This window comes from Argopecten irradians, chromosome 13 (genome assembly GCF_041381155.1).
Source record: "Argopecten irradians isolate NY chromosome 13, Ai_NY, whole genome shotgun sequence".
Taxonomy (NCBI): Eukaryota; Metazoa; Mollusca; class Bivalvia; order Pectinida; family Pectinidae; genus Argopecten; species Argopecten irradians.
Genome location: NC_091146.1, coordinates 19,273,560 through 19,294,624, shown reverse-complemented (window position 1 = coordinate 19,294,624; position 21,065 = coordinate 19,273,560). Strand labels below are relative to the sequence as shown.

Genomic DNA, 21,065 nt, shown 5'->3' with positions numbered 1-21,065 from the left:
CAATTTGGAACCCAAAATGATTTTATCACTAATGTTCCCTTCAAAGTAACATCAATTGAGGTGTATATATTTATATACTGGGGGACGTATTGTATAATTTATGAAAGAAACTTAATTTCTACTGTCAAAATATTTTCATATTGCCCATTGAAAACTGTAAAAATATCACACCCGCCATTTTCTGTTAGTGTCAACAACGAAACATAATTTCAGAATTTAATCAGTTCTTTCATTGATATTTTGAACCTGAATTCATCAATCACTAGCAAAAATTGTTTAGTGTTATGTGTTTTCAATAGATATTCCTTACTACATTTACAGAGATTCTATTAAAAATAAATTGGCCTAGCTCTTTTAAAATGGAAATGTATCCACGGACATAACAAGCCGGGGGGGACATTTTAGGATTCCTGTAATATAAATAAATATATTTGCATGCAGAGCGATTTTGACGGGAGATTTTATTTTTCTATTTCATAAGAAATTTTACTGAATATATTCACACCTTTGCCCGACTATTCACTTTAAATTTAATAATCAAAAGCCAATTTGGAAAGGTATTGGGTCTTTAAGATACAAACTGTGTGACTGTACTGCACTGCATCCTCGATACTCCAGGGGTCACTATCACTGACACTATATACTAGACTATCTCATTACAATTGAAGGCTGATGTACAGAAAAGGAACATGATCTTGCGCGGCACATAATCTTGGGCACTGGTAATTTCAGCTCATTTTTATAAAGTAACAAACTTATTCAGACATAAAAAGTATAGAATGGCAATGTAAATTTGAATACAATCTCAGTTTTTAGTCTAGATGCAGACGTACCGTGTTTCAATTGGACGATAGTGGAAGAATGGCAGAAAGTATCGTCTGATTTAAAAATTCACGAACATTTTTTTTATTTGACATTTTTAAAAATTGCAAACTGATTTATAATTCAATTATTTTGTATTTCATTAAAATTTGAATATCATAATATGATTTAAATTGGATTATAGTGTACTGCGCAAGATCATGTGCCATGTTTACTTAAAGTTCAAACATGGGGTAAGGTCAATGTTTTTCAACTTTTTCGTTTATTTTTGGTAAACTGAAAGAAATACCATTTATTTTTGGAAGATACTGAAAAACAAATGTTTGTTTCTTGCTTTCATCATGATATAAAAATAAATAAATGTTTAATGAATTATCTATCGGCTATGAAACTCTTAGGTGCGCAAGATCATGTGCCGGCATTGAATATGAAAGGAATTTTATAACGGTGCATTTTGTTGACTGTGTTTTCTTAAAAAGTTCGGCGCCGTTTTCTCTCTCTGTTATCTTGAAAGCAAGTATCTTCTAGCCAGTGATTGGTCAATTATTTTCTCCTGAGCTGCCTCAAGTTTTACTTTAAAGTAGATAGTCGAGGGGGATATATAACGTAAGTGATAATAACCTCTGGAGTATCGAGGTTTATAGCAACGTTTAGCTATTATAGTAGATTGACGCTTTCATTTAGATATAAAATAGATTACTTACATGTTTATCGTGACGCTTGATGACAGCTGTCCCCCAGGTTGAAAATGTTGTGTTGGTCTCCCTGGTAAATGGCTTCTGATTAAAATTTAATTTGTTTAGGAACCAGTGTTTTCGGCAGCTGTCAGATTTGTTGTGATAGTGATGTGCCGCTTACGTCTCGGAAAATAACTTTCCCTTTGGCATATTTAATTTCTTTTCAGTGAATAACAATGATCCCTCATCATTTAAACAAAGTATTAAAACTATTTTCGTATATTGTCTCTAATCGATGTTAATAATTAAGTGAATAAGATTTATTTTATAAGTTAATTTATAAGGGTGTGAGCGGCGAAAGTGATATCTTCACGAGTTATCGCTCTTAGTCCCTTTTCATGCATAGTCTTAGACTTAGCGAGAGAGTTGTGGATAGTTGATTACATGTAAACCTCAACAATTTATTATTGTCTTTAAAATATCATAATGCATTAAATTTCAAGTGCAATAAAGTGTCTAAAATTCATTTAAAAGCAATACATTTTGAAGTGTCCATTTTAGAGCATATTAGTTATATTATGTCTGATGATATGGACATAGAGGCTTCTAGCCTGCGTCCATTATTTTCCATTAAATTCCATTAAATAGAGCAAGGTAAAAAAAAGTGATAATCAACAACAACAAAATTCTGCGTGGTTGCGACAGAATCAAATAATGAATAAATTGGCACGAAGTTTACAATTTTCAACTTGGTCAGTTATAATTAAACTTTCGACTTAGTTAGTCAATCAATACCAAACTTAAAGTGAATAGTCGGGCAAAGAAAACCAGTCTAAATGCGTTCATTGGCCTTCCAAAAGTTCTCACATATTAACACGACGGTCAAGTTCTGCTTACGTTTCCCAGTTCTGACCATTGAAATAAAGAAAGTTGAAAGCATTGAAAGCGGGGCTGCGTGTAAATGTCACCACGAACATAGTCAGCCGGGAGGACGTTTTAGGATTGCTATACTTTAAATCAATTTCTTCGTACGCAGACAGATTTTGACGACAGATTTTATTTTTCTATTTCATAAGAAAATATACTGGATACATTCACACCATTTTTACCGACTTTAGCCATCCTTGCCCGACTGTTCATTTTAATTTGTCAACTTCATCAGCAAAATAAATGTTCAAATTAATAACAAAATCAAATATTAAAAATATCACCGTAATGATTTTTAAAAAATATCGTTTCAACAAGAATTGACGGAAATTGTCCAACTTTAGTAGTCAAACAAATACTCAACTTTATCACTTAATTACTATTTAATAAGATATTGAACAGTAGTTATAAAATCTAATATTGAACTTAATGAGTCTATTATCTTTTGATTTTATGACTCAATCAAATATTCAACTTATTAACTCAATCACATAATCTACGTTATCAATCAATCAAATATGCAACTCATGATCATAAATTCATTTAAGCATTCAACATTACCAGGCAATCAAATATTCAACTTAATAACTAGTCAATTAATTACAAGTAGAAAAAAATATTCAATTGAATCACCCAAGCAAATATTCAACTTTATCACTCAGTCAAATATTCATATGAATCAGTCAAACGACAAACGACAATCAAATATTCAACTTAATAACTAGTCAATTAATTACAAGGAGAAAAAAATATTCAATTGAATCACTCAATCAAATATTCAACTTTATCACTCAGTCAAACATTTCACTTAATTACTCATAATCTATCAGTCAAACTTTCAACTTAATTAATTACTTAGTCAAATATTCGACGTTATCACTCAGTCAAATATTCAATTTTATCACCGTCAGTCTAATATTCAACTAATCACTCATTAAGCAAATATTCAACTAGTTGAGTCATCATTTCCCGCGTGATAGAAGTTATATACACTATTTATTACTGCATGTTTGTACCAGGTAGAGAAACAGGCCATTCGGACTTTGATTATATTTGATAAATATCTCCTGCGCGAGATCTCCATGTCATATGATAACGACGCGGCGCTGAGAATATATCCCGTTTGGTATTTTCCCTTTCGTAATCTGTGTGACTATTCGTAAATGACGATGGTTTGATTTGGGAGGGACTAGGTGGCCTTATAACATGGATTTACTATAAAAAGGTTGGTATGATACTGATGTTCCTATATGAAATACATATAGTAGCTTTCACTCAAATGTATACAAATCGTATTACTATTATAAAAGTCTAAAATTCATGAGGGGAAACATTGAGAGAATCTGTGAAAATAGATATGAAATGTTAAAGATGCTCCACCGCTGACAAATGGTAATTTTTCACTATCAAAAACAGGACCAGGCGATTTTGTATTTTTCTTCAGTTACCAAAGTTACTTACTTTACACCATTGCCACCATTGAAAAGTTTAAGCTTCTAATTTTACTTTAAGTTAAAAATATGAAAAATAATTAATTGCATCCCGAATAATTTCTGTGGCACTATATCCTATATTGAATGAAGTACAGATTGCGCAAGCATCAAAGGTAAAATAAATTATTTCATATTATTTTTGTGTTAATTAGACATATATATACATAATTAAACACCAATTACTGTTCAAATGATGAGTATCATTTATGCTCTGTCGGCGGTGGAGCATCTTTAAAGAAAAAGCTCAAGGTAGAGAAACGGGAACCTGATTCTCAAAACAATGCTCTAGATTCAACGGAGGCCCTATATCCATTGTATGAACTAAGACGAACCCAAGCTATGAAGGAACAGAACTTAAAAAAAAACTATAATAAAAATAAATGATGAAAAAAAATATAAATTTGTTTGACTGTTAGGCTCTCCGTAACAGTGATGTAGTACATGTGACTTACTCATCATAATAAATCAAACTCGAGTTTGTTAATTTTCGACATTTGCCATCACCTATTGCATCATACATATCTTTCTATCTTGAAATACATTAAGTGAGGCTTAAATATTGTGATAATTAGCTCTTATTAAAATTTAGAATAAACGGTTAAAAAGCAGCACAAATTCGAAATCTGTGTGCACAAGCGATCGGAATCAAGAGAGGTTGGAGGTTAGTCCGCTAAACCTGTCTATATTATTAGTTTTTTCTCTTGATAATGGAGGTGAGGCGCTGCCGGTGTAGTGTGGTCAAAAACAATAATCAACTGCTGTAGATATTATCAAACGAGTTTTCCATTGTGAATTAATCCTTATGTTGTGGTATAGATGCCCATGATGTTGTGATCACGAGGTCAAATAGACTAATTGTATACCTACGTGTGTGTATGGACAACACAGGGCCGTTATCGGTTTTTACACCTCCTAAATAAAGCTCCATAAAGACAATATACAAAGCAAGTAATATGTCTAGGAGAGTTCATTTGTGTTTCAGTATAAACTTCTATTTCCAAATAGACTATTGGGTAATTCCGTTGGCTGGGTTGCTGCAGCAAATAAAATCGATCTTTCAATCAAAATTGATACATCAAGTGTCAGAAAACCATAAAAATAAATTAATTTTGCATCTAAATAAGACATTCTATGGCCATCAACCGGTTGAGCGTGTGCATATAGAATCACCATAGATACTCAGATACTATAGAATCACCATAGATACTCAGATACTATAAAATCACCTTAGATACTCAGATACTACAGAATCACCATAGATACTCAGATACAACAGAATCACCATAGATACTCAGATACTACAGAATCACCATAGATACTCATATACTACAGAATCACCATAGATACTCTGATACTATAGAATCACCATATATACTCTGATACTACAGAATCACCATAGATACTCTGATACTACAGAATCACCATAGATACTCTGATACTACAGAATCACCATAGATACTCAGATACTATGAAATCACCATAGATACTCAGATACTATAGAATCACCATAGATACTCAGATACTACAGAATCACCATAGATGCTCAGATACTATGAAATCACCATAGATACTCAGATACTAAAGAATCACCATAGATACTCAGATACTACAGAATCACCATAGATACTTAGATACTACATAATCACCATAGATACTCAGATACTACAGAATCACCATAGATACTCAGATACTACAGAATCACCATAGATACTCAGATACTATAGAATCATAAATATTCAGATACTCCAGAATCATCATAGATACTCAGATACTATAAAATCACCATAGATACTCATATACTACAGAATCACCATAGATACTCTGATACTATAGAATCACCATAGATACTCTGATACTACAGAATCACCATAGATACTCTGATACTATAGAATCACCATAGATACTCTGATACTACAGAATCACCATAGATACTCAGATACTATGAAATCACTATAGATACTCAGATACTATGAAATCACTATAGATACTCAGATACTATAGAATCACCATAGATACTCTGATACAACAGAATCACCATAGATACTCTGATACTATAGAATCACCATAGATACTCAGATACTACAGAATCACCATAGATACTCAGATACTATGAAATCACCATAGATACTCTGATACTATAGAATCACCATAGATACTCAGATACTACAGAATCACCATAGATACTCAGATACTATGAAATCACCATAGATACTCAGATACTATAGAATCACCATAGATACTCAGATACTATAGAATCACCATAGATACTCAGATACTACAGAATCACCATAACCATAGATACTCAGATACTACAGAATCACCATAGATACTCAGATACTATAGAATCATAAATATTCAGATACTCCAGAATCATCATAGATACTCAGATACTATAAAATCACCATAGATACTCATATACTACAGAATCACCATAGATAATCTGATACTATAGAATCACCATAGATACTCTGATACTACAGAATCACCATAGATACTCAGATACTATGAAATCACTATAGATACTCAGATACTATAGAATCACCATAGATACTCAGATACTATAGAATCACCATAAATACTCAGATACTATAGAATCACCATAGATACTCTGATACTACAGAATCACCATAGATACTCTGATACTACAGAATCACCATAGATTCTCAGATACTATGAAATCACTGTAGATACTCAGATACTACAGAATCACCATAGATACTCAGATACTAAAAGAATCACCATAGATACTCAGATACTATAGAATCACCATAGATACTCAGATACTACAGAATCACCATAGATACTCAGATACTATAGAATCACCATAGATACTCAGATACTACAGAATCACCATAGATACTCAGATACTACAGAATCACCATAGATACTCAGATACTATGAAATCACCATAGATACTCAGATACTACAGAATCACCATAGATACTCAGATACTACAGAATCACCATAGATACTCAGATACTACAGAATCACCATAGATACTCAGATACTACAGAATCACCATAGATACTCAGATACTATAGAATCACCATAGATACTCAGATACTATAGAATCACCATAGATACTCAGATACTATAGAATCACCATAGATACTCAGATACTATAGAATCACCATAGATACTCAGATACTATAGAATCACCATAGATACTCAGATACTACAGAATCACCATAGATACTCAGATACTATAGAATCACCATAGATACTCAGATACTACAGAATCACCATAGATACTCAGATACTACAGAATCACACTAGATACTCAGATACTATAAAATCACCATAGATACTCAGATACTACAGAATCACCATAGATACTCAGATACTACAGAATCACCATAGATACTCAGATACTACAGAATCACCATAGATACTCAGATACTACAGAATCACCATAGATACTCAGATACTACAGAATCACCATAGATACTCAGATACTATAAAATCACCATAGATACTCAGATACTACAGAATCACCATAGATACTCAGATACTACAGAATCACCATAGATACTCAGATACTACAGAATCACCATAGATACTCAGATACTACAGAATCACCATAGATACTCAGATACTACAGAATCACCATAGATACTCAGATACTACAGAATCACCATAGATACTCAGATACTACAGAATCACCATAGATACTCAGATACTACAGAATCACCATAGATACTCAGATACTACAGAATACATCACCATAGATACTCAGATACTATAAAATCACCATAGATATTAAGATACTACAGAATCACCATAGATACTCAGATACTACAGAATCACCATAGATACTCAGATACTACAGAATCACCATAGATACTCAGATACTACAGAATCACCATAGATACTCAGATACTACAGAATCACCATAGATAATAACTCATTGATGATTAACACATAATCATATTTAAAAATAGACGACGAATTTGATTGTGTTATCTAACTCCTCAGTGGAAGGTGTCTATGAACAGGGAGTTTCATATCCAGAGACGTATAAATATTTATCTACCTGTAATATACTTCAATGTATAGGTAAATAATCCTATCTCTACGATCTAGTGAGGCACGGTTTATCTCTAGTAAATAGTACTATTTATACACAGTCTCTCACGGCGATGTTTTCCACAAGCGGCCTCCTTTCTCCTCCTCTGCCCGACACTCTCCCCTGTGAGGAAGGTTCTGGGTTCTGTCCCATGTCCTAGACACATCAGTGATGTCTCCTTTTACCGTCTCTGTCCGACACAGTACCCGGTGAGGAAGGCTATGGGTTCTGTCCCATGTCCTAGACACATCATTGATGTCTCCTTTCTCCTTCTCTGTCCGACACAGTACCCTGGGAGGAAGGCTATGGGTTCTGTACCCTGTCCAAGATGCTACAAAATCTGTAACAACTAGTGGTAGTTTGAGCTCCTGCCTAGCGGTCACTCAATTCATACATGGAGTGGGACGACTAGTTTTTCACATTATCATACTAGAAATGTGTGATTTTGTTTTGCCACATGTATTGTTATTTCACTTTATTCCTTACCTCTCTGTATAATTAGATATTTTGTGGACTTTCCTTAGTCGACACAATATATCCGCGTTATATTCATTATTGTAACACTATGTTCCACGAATTTACCTGAGTGGAATCAGTCAGTAAGGTGTGAGCTTGTTGTCCTGTTTGTAGTTGAGGGTTATTCTTACGTGTTTCCAGTGTTTGTATCACGTGATGCATTTACTCTGGTGCCATGTGTTTATCAAAATATGTATTTATTATTGACATTGATATCGTCTGATGCTGATGCTTCCTGGTGGTAATGTTTGTGTCATGGAACAATGGTATAGCGAGTATATATCTACTGGTTACAATGTTGTAATTTTAGTATCACCAGAAGTAATTTTTTTTTCAAGTTGATTTGAAAATAGTTGTTTACCTAATCATCTTTTGAACAAACGAACCCTGATGTCAATGCTCTATATGCAGACACAGACGTGTTTTACTAAAAACTAACTTTTGAAATCCTCTGCCGTTACTCTTTATCTGTCTATATTCACCATCGTGTAGGTTTTGACTTAGGTTAAACGCTGTGAATGTTCATAGTCAATATCTGTTACGTTTTGGTGGATTGCTTTTCTTATCGCTCTGTTTACTTTTGATTACCCACATAGAAATAATGGAGGACCCATATGTACTCTGGTGTCACTATGTGTTTGTATATCATCTAATTTATTATGGTATTGATTGTAAAGTCTTGTGTTTATAAAACTGGTTCCGAATGGAACGTCATTTTTTTGCAGAAAATGGCTCATTAATTATTTTCACACACAATCTAAAAAAGGTACAGTAGCAACCAATACCTATATAAAGGGCAAATAACTCTGTAATATTCAAATATCTAAGACATATTTCTGTAAAATAGTAACAATTACAACTTTTTAACCGAGTTTGATTTTCTTCTGCTGTTTTGGCAGTTACCAAGACGATGCCGTCTCATCACCGGAAAAAGCCCCAAGGTCGTGACGTCAGGATTGCTGTGATTGGAAATAACACAGTGGGGAAGACCTCCTTATCATTACGTTTTATCTACGGGGATTTCCATCCGGGCTACTTCCATACCAGAGGTACGTCAATATTTACTGAGAATCCAGTCACGTGACATTAACGTTAAAAATAATCTAGAAAAACCAATATTACCATGCATTATTGTACTACCTTGAATGATAATTAAAACAAGCTTGTCTGTAAATCCATAGCAGGGTTATTTTTAAAACAACCAATCGGTATAAGCAGGCGATTGTCAGATAAATCATCAAATGATAGCATTTTGCCGAAATTTAAATCACCTAGCCCCATAAAAGAACAAAACTATATTCTTTTTCGCGATTTTACGGAACATTGCTATCATCGCGAACAATTTTTCCGCGACATATAGAGAGAGAGTATATAGTTGACTCGTGAAGACCATTGAAGCCAGATCGCAAAAATCTAAACCGTCAAAATTTACTTTTCTCGCTTTTATTTAAATCGTAAAAAATGACACTAATAATATACTATACGTACGTTATTTCAAGAGATGTTGAAACTTTAATGGCAGAGGTTGCGAAAGAAGATAGAACAGTTTAGTTTAAACATTTTTATATTGACAAAATTTAACAGTAAGGATTAGGCACAAGTTTTCACAACTTAATTAGAAAGCCTTTTCCTCAAGGATTTACATAAATATGCATGTACAATATGATATAGTATTATAATTAATTTTCTCTTTGTTACTGGCTTTCTGATTGGCCTATTCATTTTTTTTTCATTCCACGATGAAAAAAAAATCCGAGAATGGCGCGGAAATCCCGACGTTATCGTGACGTCACAATAGAAACATTGACGTTGCGTATTGTTTTGGAAAAAATAATCCCCAGGAAAAAATAAATGGAATCGTACGTGTAAACGTATTTCATTTTATAACTAGCCTGGAAAATTAATTATAAGCATTGAAGTCACTATTTTTTAATTTCATCGGGTTATGAAATAAATTTTGTTTGCAAACTTTTGTGAGAATCCGCTACGCGGATTCACACAGTTCGCAAACAAAATTTCTTTCATACCCCGATGAAATTAAAAAATAGTGACTTCAATGCTTAAATAAATATTATCAAATAGGCATATAATTCAATTTTGCTTGTTACGAGCATTTTCATTAGCTTAAAATTTTACTTTATTAGCCCAAAAAGGAAAAAATGGCGTCGCCGTTTATAACGTTGCTTCTGATTGGCTGAGATGACGGCGTAATGATTTCATAGACAAAAGAGTCCCATAATGAATTTTGAATATTGACGAGATTATATTTAGTAAATTGAATTATAATGATTAATTTGAATATATTTTTTATGTTATGGAGATATAACACAAAAAAACTGAGTGTACTCTCATCATAATTCAATTTTTCTTGTTACGAGCATTTTCATACAAAATGATAATAATGACAATAAGATCACAGAAAATGCGAAATACTCTGGCATAAATGGAGTATTGTCATCATTTAATGGCGTTTTTGACTTGTCTGTAGGTGGTGATATTTATCTGAAACAAATTAAAGTCCAGGATGAAACAGTGAATCTCAAACTTATGTAAGTATTTAACACACTTGTGTAGGATGATACCGATCTATCTTCTACCAGGGGGTGAATCACACTGGTAGTGGTTCTGTATAGGAGAAGGCAATAGAACAGTTACGTAAATCATATTAGCCTGTATCGAGTTTAGTATCATATACTGATAATGATTCTGGCTTGGTCTGATAGGTTATAGTCGATATCATTATTATCTAGTTTTCTGTTATAAAAAGGTTAAATAGGTTATAGTCGATATCATTATTGTCAAGTTTTCTGTTATAGAAAAGTGTGATAGGTTATAGTCGATATCATTATGATCTAGTTTTCTGTTATAGAAATGTCTGATAGGTTATAGTCGATATGATAATTATCTAGTTTTCTGTGATAGAAATATCTAATAGGTCGATACCATTATTATCACGTTTTCTGTTATAGAAAAGTGTAATAGAATGTAATCGATATCATTATTATCTAGTTTTTTGTTATAAGAAAGCTTGATATATTATAGTCGATACATTATTATCAAATTTTCTGTTAATGAAAAGTGTGATCGGTTACAGTCGATATCATTATTATCTAGTTTTCTGTTATAGAAATGGCTGATAGGTTGTAGTCGATATGATAATTATCTAGTTTTCTGTTATAGAAAGGTTTGAAAGGTTAGAGTCGATATCATTATTATCTGGTGTTCTGTTATAGAAAAGTGTGATAGGTTATAGTCGATTTCATTATTATCTAGTTAATGTCTCATAGGTTATAGTCGATATCATTATTATCTAGTTTTCTGTTATAGAAAAGTGTGATAGGTTATAGTCGATTTCATTATTATCTAGTTAATGTCTCATAGGTTATAGTCGATATCATTATTATCTAGTTTTCTGTTATAGAAAAGTGTTTTATTGTTGATATAATTATTATCTAGTTTTCTGTTATAAAAAAGTCTGATAGGTTATAGTCTATATCAATTTTATCTAGTTTTCTGTTACAGAGACACGGCCGGTCACCCGTACCAGAAAAGTCTGATAGGACCGCTGTACCAGGATGCTGACGTGAGTCTTACTTTATTTTATTGGTAACTCTTCCTTGTGTTTTGTTATTTATTGTTCTGTATGACACAATAAATTTGGTTTTCATGACCAAATTAAAAAACCGAAAATGTTCACTACATGTTTATTTCAGTTTTTGACATTCCATATACCAAACGCGATAATGAAAGACTAAAATTTTTAGTCATTACTGACCTCTAGTAACATCCGCTAATGGTGGTCACACTTATACGTATATAAACCTAAATTATTTTTGTTTTATACACACACATATATATATAGACCCAGGGTGTATAAACCTATACTATTATTGCACTACATATACGTGATCATTCTTATATGTATAAATCTATACATTATTTTGTTTAACATATATATTGACTTAGGGTGTCATTATCCTGTATGACGTCACAAGTGAGAAGAGTTTCAATGCATTGGCTGACTGGATCATCGCCGCTCAGGTAAATAGATTTGGACAGTTATACACAGGTAAAAAGATTTGGACAGTTATACACAGGTAAATAGATTTGGATAGTTATAAACAGGTAAATATATTTGGACAGTTATAAACAGGTAAATATATTTGGATTGTAATACACAGGTAAATAGATTTGGACAGTTATAAACAGGTAAATCGATTTGGACATTTATAAACAGGTAAATAGATTTGGACAGTTATAAACAGGTAAATATATTTGAACAGTTATACACAAGTAATTAAATTTTGATTGTTATACACAAGTAGAAAGATTTGGATTGTAATACACAGGTAAATAGATTTGTATTGTAATACACAGGTAGATAGATTTGGATTTTTAAGTTATGTGTGTTCGTCTTATACAAAGCACACGCACGGACATTGAATAATCTTTATTCTGTGATTGTTTTTACATTTAAATAGGCCACCCACAATGACTAAAATTCTAATAGTGACGTCATTTATATTGCTTAACCGCAGCCTTCTTAAAATCGATTCTTAATCGCTAAGGCGTGTTTCCATTATATTATTACATTTACAGTTTGCCCTGACATGGACTCAATAACCATGCTTTCTAGTATTATCATTATCAGTGTATAATGATAGTACAACGCGTGCGGGGATTCTATTGTTACGGGAATAGTCGCTGGCGTAGCAACGTGGGGTCATGACCCCACTTTTGGTGGGAACATATGAATGACTCGATTCCAATCAGCTGTTCAATCGAATTCGTTGACGATGACAGGAGAGAAAAAAAATATGGGTATTTTGATCAAAAATATGCAACTGCCGCGAGATTAAATAATATTCAATTACGTGAAAAACTGTAAATATAAGAAATGGATTTTTATTTTGTTGAGGTTATGAGGGTATTATGATAATGTATCACGTGTAGATTATGTAACCCTGGCTTCCATTATCATTATACCCTCATTACCCCAACAAAATAAAAATCTATTCCTCAAACAGCAAAAGATTTAACTTTGAAATGACGTCGTCATTTTCCTTTTGTCTTTGCCTCAGATGAAATATTAACCAGGAATGGTTCGTAAAAAAGTATAATGTCTAAGTTCAATTTAGCATTGTATCAGAGCAACAAGAAAGTTCAATATATACAGTGCAAAGATATATCCTATATTCCAAGTGAGGGTGAACTGTTAAACGTGTGAAGTGTAAAATGGACGTATCAGGTTCTCTATTGCAAGTTAGTAGGGTGGTAGATACTAAATAACGCTCATGTCGTGGGAACCTGGTAGTCCATGTAACATTCATACCGTGGTGATCAGTTGTTTTTATTCAAGGCGCTAACCATCACATCATGATTTCTTTCTACCGAAATACAGTGCCAATTAGAGTGCCAATGTTCTGTTGTTTAAAATAAACAACTACGTTGTCTACCTCTAATAAATGCAATTAAAAGGCTAAAATTAAAAGACTATCAAAAGTAGTCCAAAGTTGAAAGCCAACGAAAATGAAGAGAGCTTGTCCCCAGAGATGACCAATGAGAGTTGTTGTAGGATTTTTTCACACTGAGTTGTGTAAACAATGACCAATGAGAGTCGTTGTAGGATTTTTCACACTGAGATGTGTAAACGATGACCAATGAGAGTTGTTGTAGGTTTTTTTCACACTGAGTTGTGTAACAATGACCAATGAGAGTCGTTGTAGGATTTTTTCACACTGAGATGTGTAACAATGACCAATGAGAGTCGTTGTAGGTTTTTTCACACTGAGATGTGTAAACAATGACCAATGAGAGTCGTTGTAGGTATTTTCACACTGAGACGTGTAAACAATGACCAATGAGAGTCGTTGAAGGTATTTTCACACTGAGACGTGTAAACAATGACCAATGAGAGTCGTTGTAGGTATTTTCACACTGAGACGTGTAAACAATGACCAATGAGAGTCGTTGTAGGTTTTTTCACACTGAGATGTGTAAACAATGACCAATGAGAGTCGTTGTAGGTTTTTTCACACTGAGATGTGTAAACGATGACCAATGAGAGTCGTTGTAGGTTTTTCACACTGAGATGTGTCAACGATGACCAATGAGAGTCGTTTTAGGTATTTTCACACTCAAACGTGTAAACAATGACCAATGAGAGTCGTCGTAGGTTTTTTCACACTGAGATGTGTAAACAATGATCAACTGCTTTATTGAGTTTATCACATTTCCTGTGTGGAACATGCATATTTATGTAATAAACTAAATTCAATACGTTTGACTACCACAGGAGAATAATTGCCAGGAGGTGGTGTTAGTGGGCAACAAACTCGATCTGTGCCAGGACGGAAGGCAGGAACAGGTTTCCAGGCAACTCAAATCGGTACGTACATGTAAAAAAAATTTGGTTTTTGTTATATTTACAATATACTGGAAAATTTAATTCTGTTAAAAATTTACAATATTTTATAAAATGTATTTTCAAAATATTTTAACTAGATTTTGACGCGAAAACACGTTTTGTAGTTCGGAATATCACTTCAGTGTATATAAAATATCAAAGAAACACAATTTAACAAAACATGACAATTTATTGACTCGTGCCCTATCCGGGCCTCGAACTCACGATCTACGGCACCCAGTCGCCTAGCCAAACATACCTGCGCCTTCTACCACCACTTCAGTGTATATAAATATTTTGAGTTTAATTGCGCAAATATATCATAACATTTCACATGTACATGAATGTGATATCCGACCAAAATATTTTCCGACAGTCTTCAGCAATTTCTTTTCTTTTCTGTGACACAGCAAGTTGAGAGACTATTGTACCATTCCGTTCAATAATCGTTCTCTACAAGTAAATCATTTTTACAAACAAATGTTCGTTGATTAAATTATGGAAAATAAGAACGTTTACTAATTTTTTCTTATTTATTATCAGATAGCAGAACATCATAACCTTCGTTATTACCTTGTTAGCGCCAAGACTAATCTCAACGTAAACCGGCCCTTCAACCGTCTCCTCCGGGAGGTGTTACATAAACAGGTAAGGGATACAGTCACCCACACTAATCTCAACGTAAACCGGCCCTTCAACCGTCTCCTCCGGGAGGTGTTACATAAACAGGTAAGGGATACAGTCACCCACACTAATCTCAACGTAAACCGGCCCTTCAACCCGTCTCCTCCGGGAGGTATTACATAAACAGGTAAGGGATACAGTCACCCACACTAATCTCAACGTAAACCGGCCCTTCAACCGTCTCCTCCGGGAGGTGTTACATAAACAGGTAAGGGATACAGTCACCCACACTAATCTCAACGTAAACCGGCCCTTCAACCGTCTCCTCCGGGAGGTATTACATAAACAGGTAAGGGATACAGTCACCCACACTAATCTCAACGTAAACCGGCCCTTCAACCGTCTCCTCCGGGAGGTATTACATAAACAGGTAAGGGATACAGTCACCCACACTAATCTCAACGTAAACCGGCCCTTCAACCGTCTCCTCCGGGAGGTATTACATAAACAGGTAAGGGATACAGTCACCCACACTAATCTCAACGTAAACCGGCCCTTCAACCGTCTCCTCCGGGAGGTATTACATAAACAGGTAAGGGATACAGTCACCCACACTAATCTCAACGTAAACCGGCCCTTCAACCGTCTCCTCCGGGAGGTATTACATAAACAGGTAAGGGATACAGTCACCCACACTAATCTCAACGTAAACCGGCCCTTCAACCGTCTCCTCCGGGAGGTATTACATAAACAGGTAAGGGATACAGTCACCCACACTAATCTCAACGTAAACCGGCCCTTCAACCGTCTCCTCCGGGAGGTATTACATAAACAGGTAAGGGATACAGTCACCCACACTAATCTCAACGTAAACCGGCCCTTCAACCGTCTCCTCCGGGAGGTATTACATAAAACAGGTAAGGGATACAGTCACCCACACTAATCTCAACGTAAACCGGCCCTTCAACGTCTCCTCCGGGAGGTATTACATAAACAGGTAAGGGATACAGTCACCCACACTAATCTCAACGTAAACCGGCCCTTCAACCGTCTCCTCCGGGAGGTATTACATAAACAGGTAAGGGATACAGTCACCCACACTAATCTCAACGTAAACCGGCCCTTCAACCGTCTCCTCCGGGAGGTATTACATAAACAGGTAAGGGATACAGTCATCCACACTAATCTCAACGTAAACCGGCCCTTCAACCGTCTCCTCCGGGAGGTATTACATAAACAGGTAAGGGATACAGTCACCCACACTAATCTCAACGTAAACCGGCCCTTCAACCGTCTCCTCCGGGAGGTATTACATAAACAGGTAAGGGATACAGTCACCCACACTAATCTCAACGTAAACCGGCCCTTCAACCGTCTCCTCCGGGAGGTATTACATAAACAGGTAAGGGATACAGTCATCCACACTAATCTCAACGTAAACCGGCCCTTCAACCGTCTCCTCCGGGAGGTATTACATAAACAGGTAAGGGATACAGTCACCCACACTAATCTCAACGTAAACCGGCCCTTCAACCGTCTCCTCCGGGAGGTATTACATAAACAGGTAAGGGATACAGTTACCCACACTAATCTCAACGTAAACCGGCCCTTCAACCGTCTCCTCCGGGAGGTATTACATAAACAGGTAAGGGATACAGTCAACCACACTAATCTCAACGTAAACCGGCCCTTCAACCGTCTCCTCCGGGAGGTATTACATAAACAGGTAAGGGATACAGTCACCCACACTAATCTCAACGTAAACCGGCCCTTCAACCGTCTCCTCCGGGAGGTATTACATAAACAGGTAAGGGATACAGTCACCCACACTAATCTCAACGTAAACCGGCCCTTCAACCGTCTCCTCCGGGAGGTATTACATAAACAGGTAAGGGATACAGTCACCCACACTAATCTCAACGTAAACCGGCCCTTCAACCGTCTCCTCCGGGAGGTATTACATAAACAGGTAAGGGATACAGTCACCCACACTAATCTCAACGTAAACCGGCCCTTCAACCGTCTCCTCCGGGAGGTATTACATAAACAGGTAAGGGATACAGTCACCCACACTAATCTCAACGTAAACCGGCCCTTCAACCGTCTCCTCCGGGAGGTATTACATAAACAGGTAAGGGATACAGTCACCCACACTAATCTCAACGTAAACCGGCCCTTCAACCGTCTCCTCCGGGAGGTATTACATAAACAGGTAAGGGATACAGTCACCCACACTAATCTCAACGTAAACCGGCCCTTCAACCGTCTCCTCCGGGAGGTATTACATAAACAGGTAAGGGATACAGTCACCCACACTAATCTCAACGTAAACCGGCCCTTCAACCGTCTCCTCCGGGAGGTATTACATAAACAGGTAAGGGATACAGTCACCCCCCTAACTTCAACGTAAACCGGCCCTTCAACCGTCTCCTCCGGGAGGTATTACATAAACAGGTAAGCGATACAGTCAACCACACTAATCTCAACGTAAACCGGCCCTTCAACCGTCTCCTCCGGGAGGTATTACATAAACAGGTAAGCGATACAGTCAACCACACTAATCTCAACGTAAACCGGCCCTTCAACCGTCTCCTCCGGGAGGTATTACATAAACAGGTAAGGGATACAGTCACCCACACTAATCTCAACGTAAACCGGCCCTTCAACCGTCTCCTCCGGGAGGTATTACATAAACAGGTAAGCGATACAGTCACCCATACTAATCTCAACGTAAACCGGCCCTTCAACCGTCTCCTCCGGGAGGTATTACATAAACAGGTAAGGGATACAGTCACCCACACTAATCTCAACGTAAACCGGCCCTTCAACCGTCTCCTCCGGGAGGTATTACATAAACAGGTAAGGGATACAGTCACCCACACTAATCTCAACGTAAACCGGCCCTTCAACCGTCTCCTCCGGGAGGTATTACATAAACAGGTAAGGGATACAGTCACCCACACTAATCTCAACGTAAACCGGCCCTTCAACCGTCTCCTCCGGGAGGTATTACATAAACAGGTAAGGGATACAGTCACCCACACTAATCTCAACGTAAACCGGCCCTTCAACCGTCTCCTCCGGGAGGTATTACATAAACAGGTAAGGGATACAGTCACCCACACTAATCTCAACGTAAACCGGCCCTTCAACCGTCTCCTCCGGGAGGTATTACATAAACAGGTAAGGGATACAGTCACCCACACTAATCTCAACGTAAACCGGCCCTTCAACCGTCTCCTCCGGGAGGTATTACATAAACAGGTAAGGGATACAGTCACCCACACTAATCTCAACGTAAACCGGCCCTTCAACCGTCTCCTCCGGGAGGTATTACATAAACAGGTAAGGGATACAGTCACCCACACTAATCTCAACGTAAACCGGCCCTTCAACCGTCTCCCTCCGGGAGGTGTTACATAAACAGGTAAGGGATACAGTTACCCACACTAATCTCAACGTAAACCGGCCCTTCAACCGTCTCCTCCGTGAGGTGTTACATAAACAGGTAAGGGATACAGTCACTTACACTAATCTCAACGTAAACCGGCCCTTCAACCGTCTCCTCCGGGAGGTGTTTACATAAACAGGTAAGGGATACAGTCCCCCACACTAATCTCAACGTAAACCGGCCCTTCAACCGTCTCCTCCGGGAGGTATTACATAAACAGGTAAGGGATACAGTCATCCACACTAATCTCAACGTAAACCGGCCCTTCAACCGTCTCCTCCGGGAGGTATTACATAAACAGGTAAGGGATACAGTCACCGACACTAACTTCAACGTAAACCGGCCCTTCAACCGTCTCCTCCGGGAGGTATTACATAAACAGGTAAGGGATACAGTCACCCACACTAATCTCAACGTAAACCGGCCCTTCAACCGTCTCCTCCGGGAGGTATTACATAAACAGGTAAGGGATACAGTCACCCACACTAATCTCAACGTAAACCGGCCCTTCAACCGTCTCCTCCGGGAGGTATTACATAAACAGGTAAGGGATACAGTCACCCACACTAATCTCAACGTAAACCGGCCCTTCAACCGTCTCCTCCGGGAGGTATTACATAAACAGGTAAGGGATACAGTCACCCACACTAATCTCAACGTAAACCGGCCCTTCAACCGTCTCCTCCGGGAGGTATTACATAAACAGGTAAGGGATACAGTCACCCACACTAATCTCAACGTAAACCGGCCCTTCAACCGTCTCCTCCGGGAGGTATTACATAAACAGGTAAGGGATACAGTCACCCACACTAATCTCAACGTAAACCGGCCCTTCAACCGTCTCCTCCGGGAGGTATTACATAAATAGGTAAGGGATACAGTCACCCACACTAATCTCAACGTAAACCGGCCCTTCAACCGTCTCCTCCGGGAGGTATTACATAAACAGGTAAGGGATACAGTCATCCACACTAATCTCAACGTAAACCGGCCCTTCAACCGTCTCCTCCGGGAGGTATTACATAAACAGGTAAGGGATACAGTCACCCACACTAATCTCAACGTAAACCGGCCCTTCAACCGTCTCCTCCGTGAGGTGTTACATAAACAGGTAAGGGATACAGTCACCCACACTAATCTCAACGTAAACCGGCCCTTAATCCGTCTCCTCCGGGAGGTATTACATAAACAGGTAAGGGATACAGTCACCCACACTAATCTCAACGTAAACCGGCCCTTCAACCGTCTCCTCCGGGAGGTATTACATAAACAGGTAAGGGATACAGTCACCCACACTAATCTCAACGAAAACCGGCCCTTCAACCGTCTCTCCTCCGGGAGGTATTACATAAACAGGTAAGGGATACAGTCACCCACACTAATCTCAACGTAAACCGGCCCTTCAACCGTCTCCTCCGGGAGGTATTACATAAACAGGTAAGGGATACAGTCACCCACACTAATCTCAACGTAAACCGGCCCTTCAACCGTCTCCTCCGGGAGGTATTACATAAACAGGTAAGGAATTATGTTAGAGACAGTTGAAAAGACTTCTGAGCCCCCGATACTGTCACTACATTTGATATCTTAAATTACATACATCTGAGGAGACTTCTGTGCCCCCGATACCGCACTAACTTTGATCTCTTTCATTATAGACATCTGAAGAGACTCCTGAGCCCCCGATACCTCCTGAGCCCCCGATACCGTCACTAACTGTGATATCTTCCATCATAGACATCTGAAGAGACTCCTGAGCCCCGATACTGACACTTACTTTGATATCTCTAATTACTGGCAGCTGAAGAGACTTCTGTGCCCCCGATACCGTCACTAACTTTGATATCTTCCATCATAGACATCTGAAGAGACTCCTGAGCCCCCGATACTGTCACTAACTTTGATATCTCTAATTAAAGGCAGCTTAATAGACTTCAGAGCCCTCGATACTGTCACCCACCCTAACTTTGATATCTCTAATTACAGGCAGCTGAAGAGACTTCAGAGCCCTCGATACTGTCACCCATCCTAACTTTGATATATCTCATTACATGCAGCTGAATAGACTCCTGAACTCACGATA

General features: G+C 37.2%; 2 protein-coding genes across 2 annotated transcripts in view; one reads left to right on the top strand and one right to left on the bottom strand.

Annotated features, from left to right (window-relative positions):
- LOC138305558 (uncharacterized) overlaps positions 1-1,674 on the bottom strand; it is a 57,194-nt gene extending 55,520 nt beyond the window's left edge. The window contains exon 1 of the mRNA XM_069245850.1: positions 1,527-1,674. The gene's annotated coding sequence lies outside the window, so the exon portion shown is untranslated. The remainder of the gene's footprint in view (positions 1-1,526) is intronic.
- A 1,848-nt stretch (positions 1,675-3,522) lies between these two features.
- Positions 3,523-21,065, top strand: part of LOC138306054 (ras-related protein Rab-13-like) — an 18,595-nt gene continuing 1,052 nt past the window's right edge. Inside the window, exons 1-7 of the mRNA XM_069246396.1 lie at positions 3,523-3,651; positions 9,401-9,550; positions 10,990-11,050; positions 12,024-12,084; positions 12,468-12,542; positions 14,797-14,889; positions 15,451-15,555. Of these exons, the coding sequence (XP_069102497.1) occupies positions 9,412-9,550; positions 10,990-11,050; positions 12,024-12,084; positions 12,468-12,542; positions 14,797-14,889; positions 15,451-15,555 (534 nt within the window). The 5' untranslated portion in view covers positions 3,523-3,651; positions 9,401-9,411. The remainder of the gene's footprint in view (positions 3,652-9,400; positions 9,551-10,989; positions 11,051-12,023; positions 12,085-12,467; positions 12,543-14,796; positions 14,890-15,450; positions 15,556-21,065) is intronic.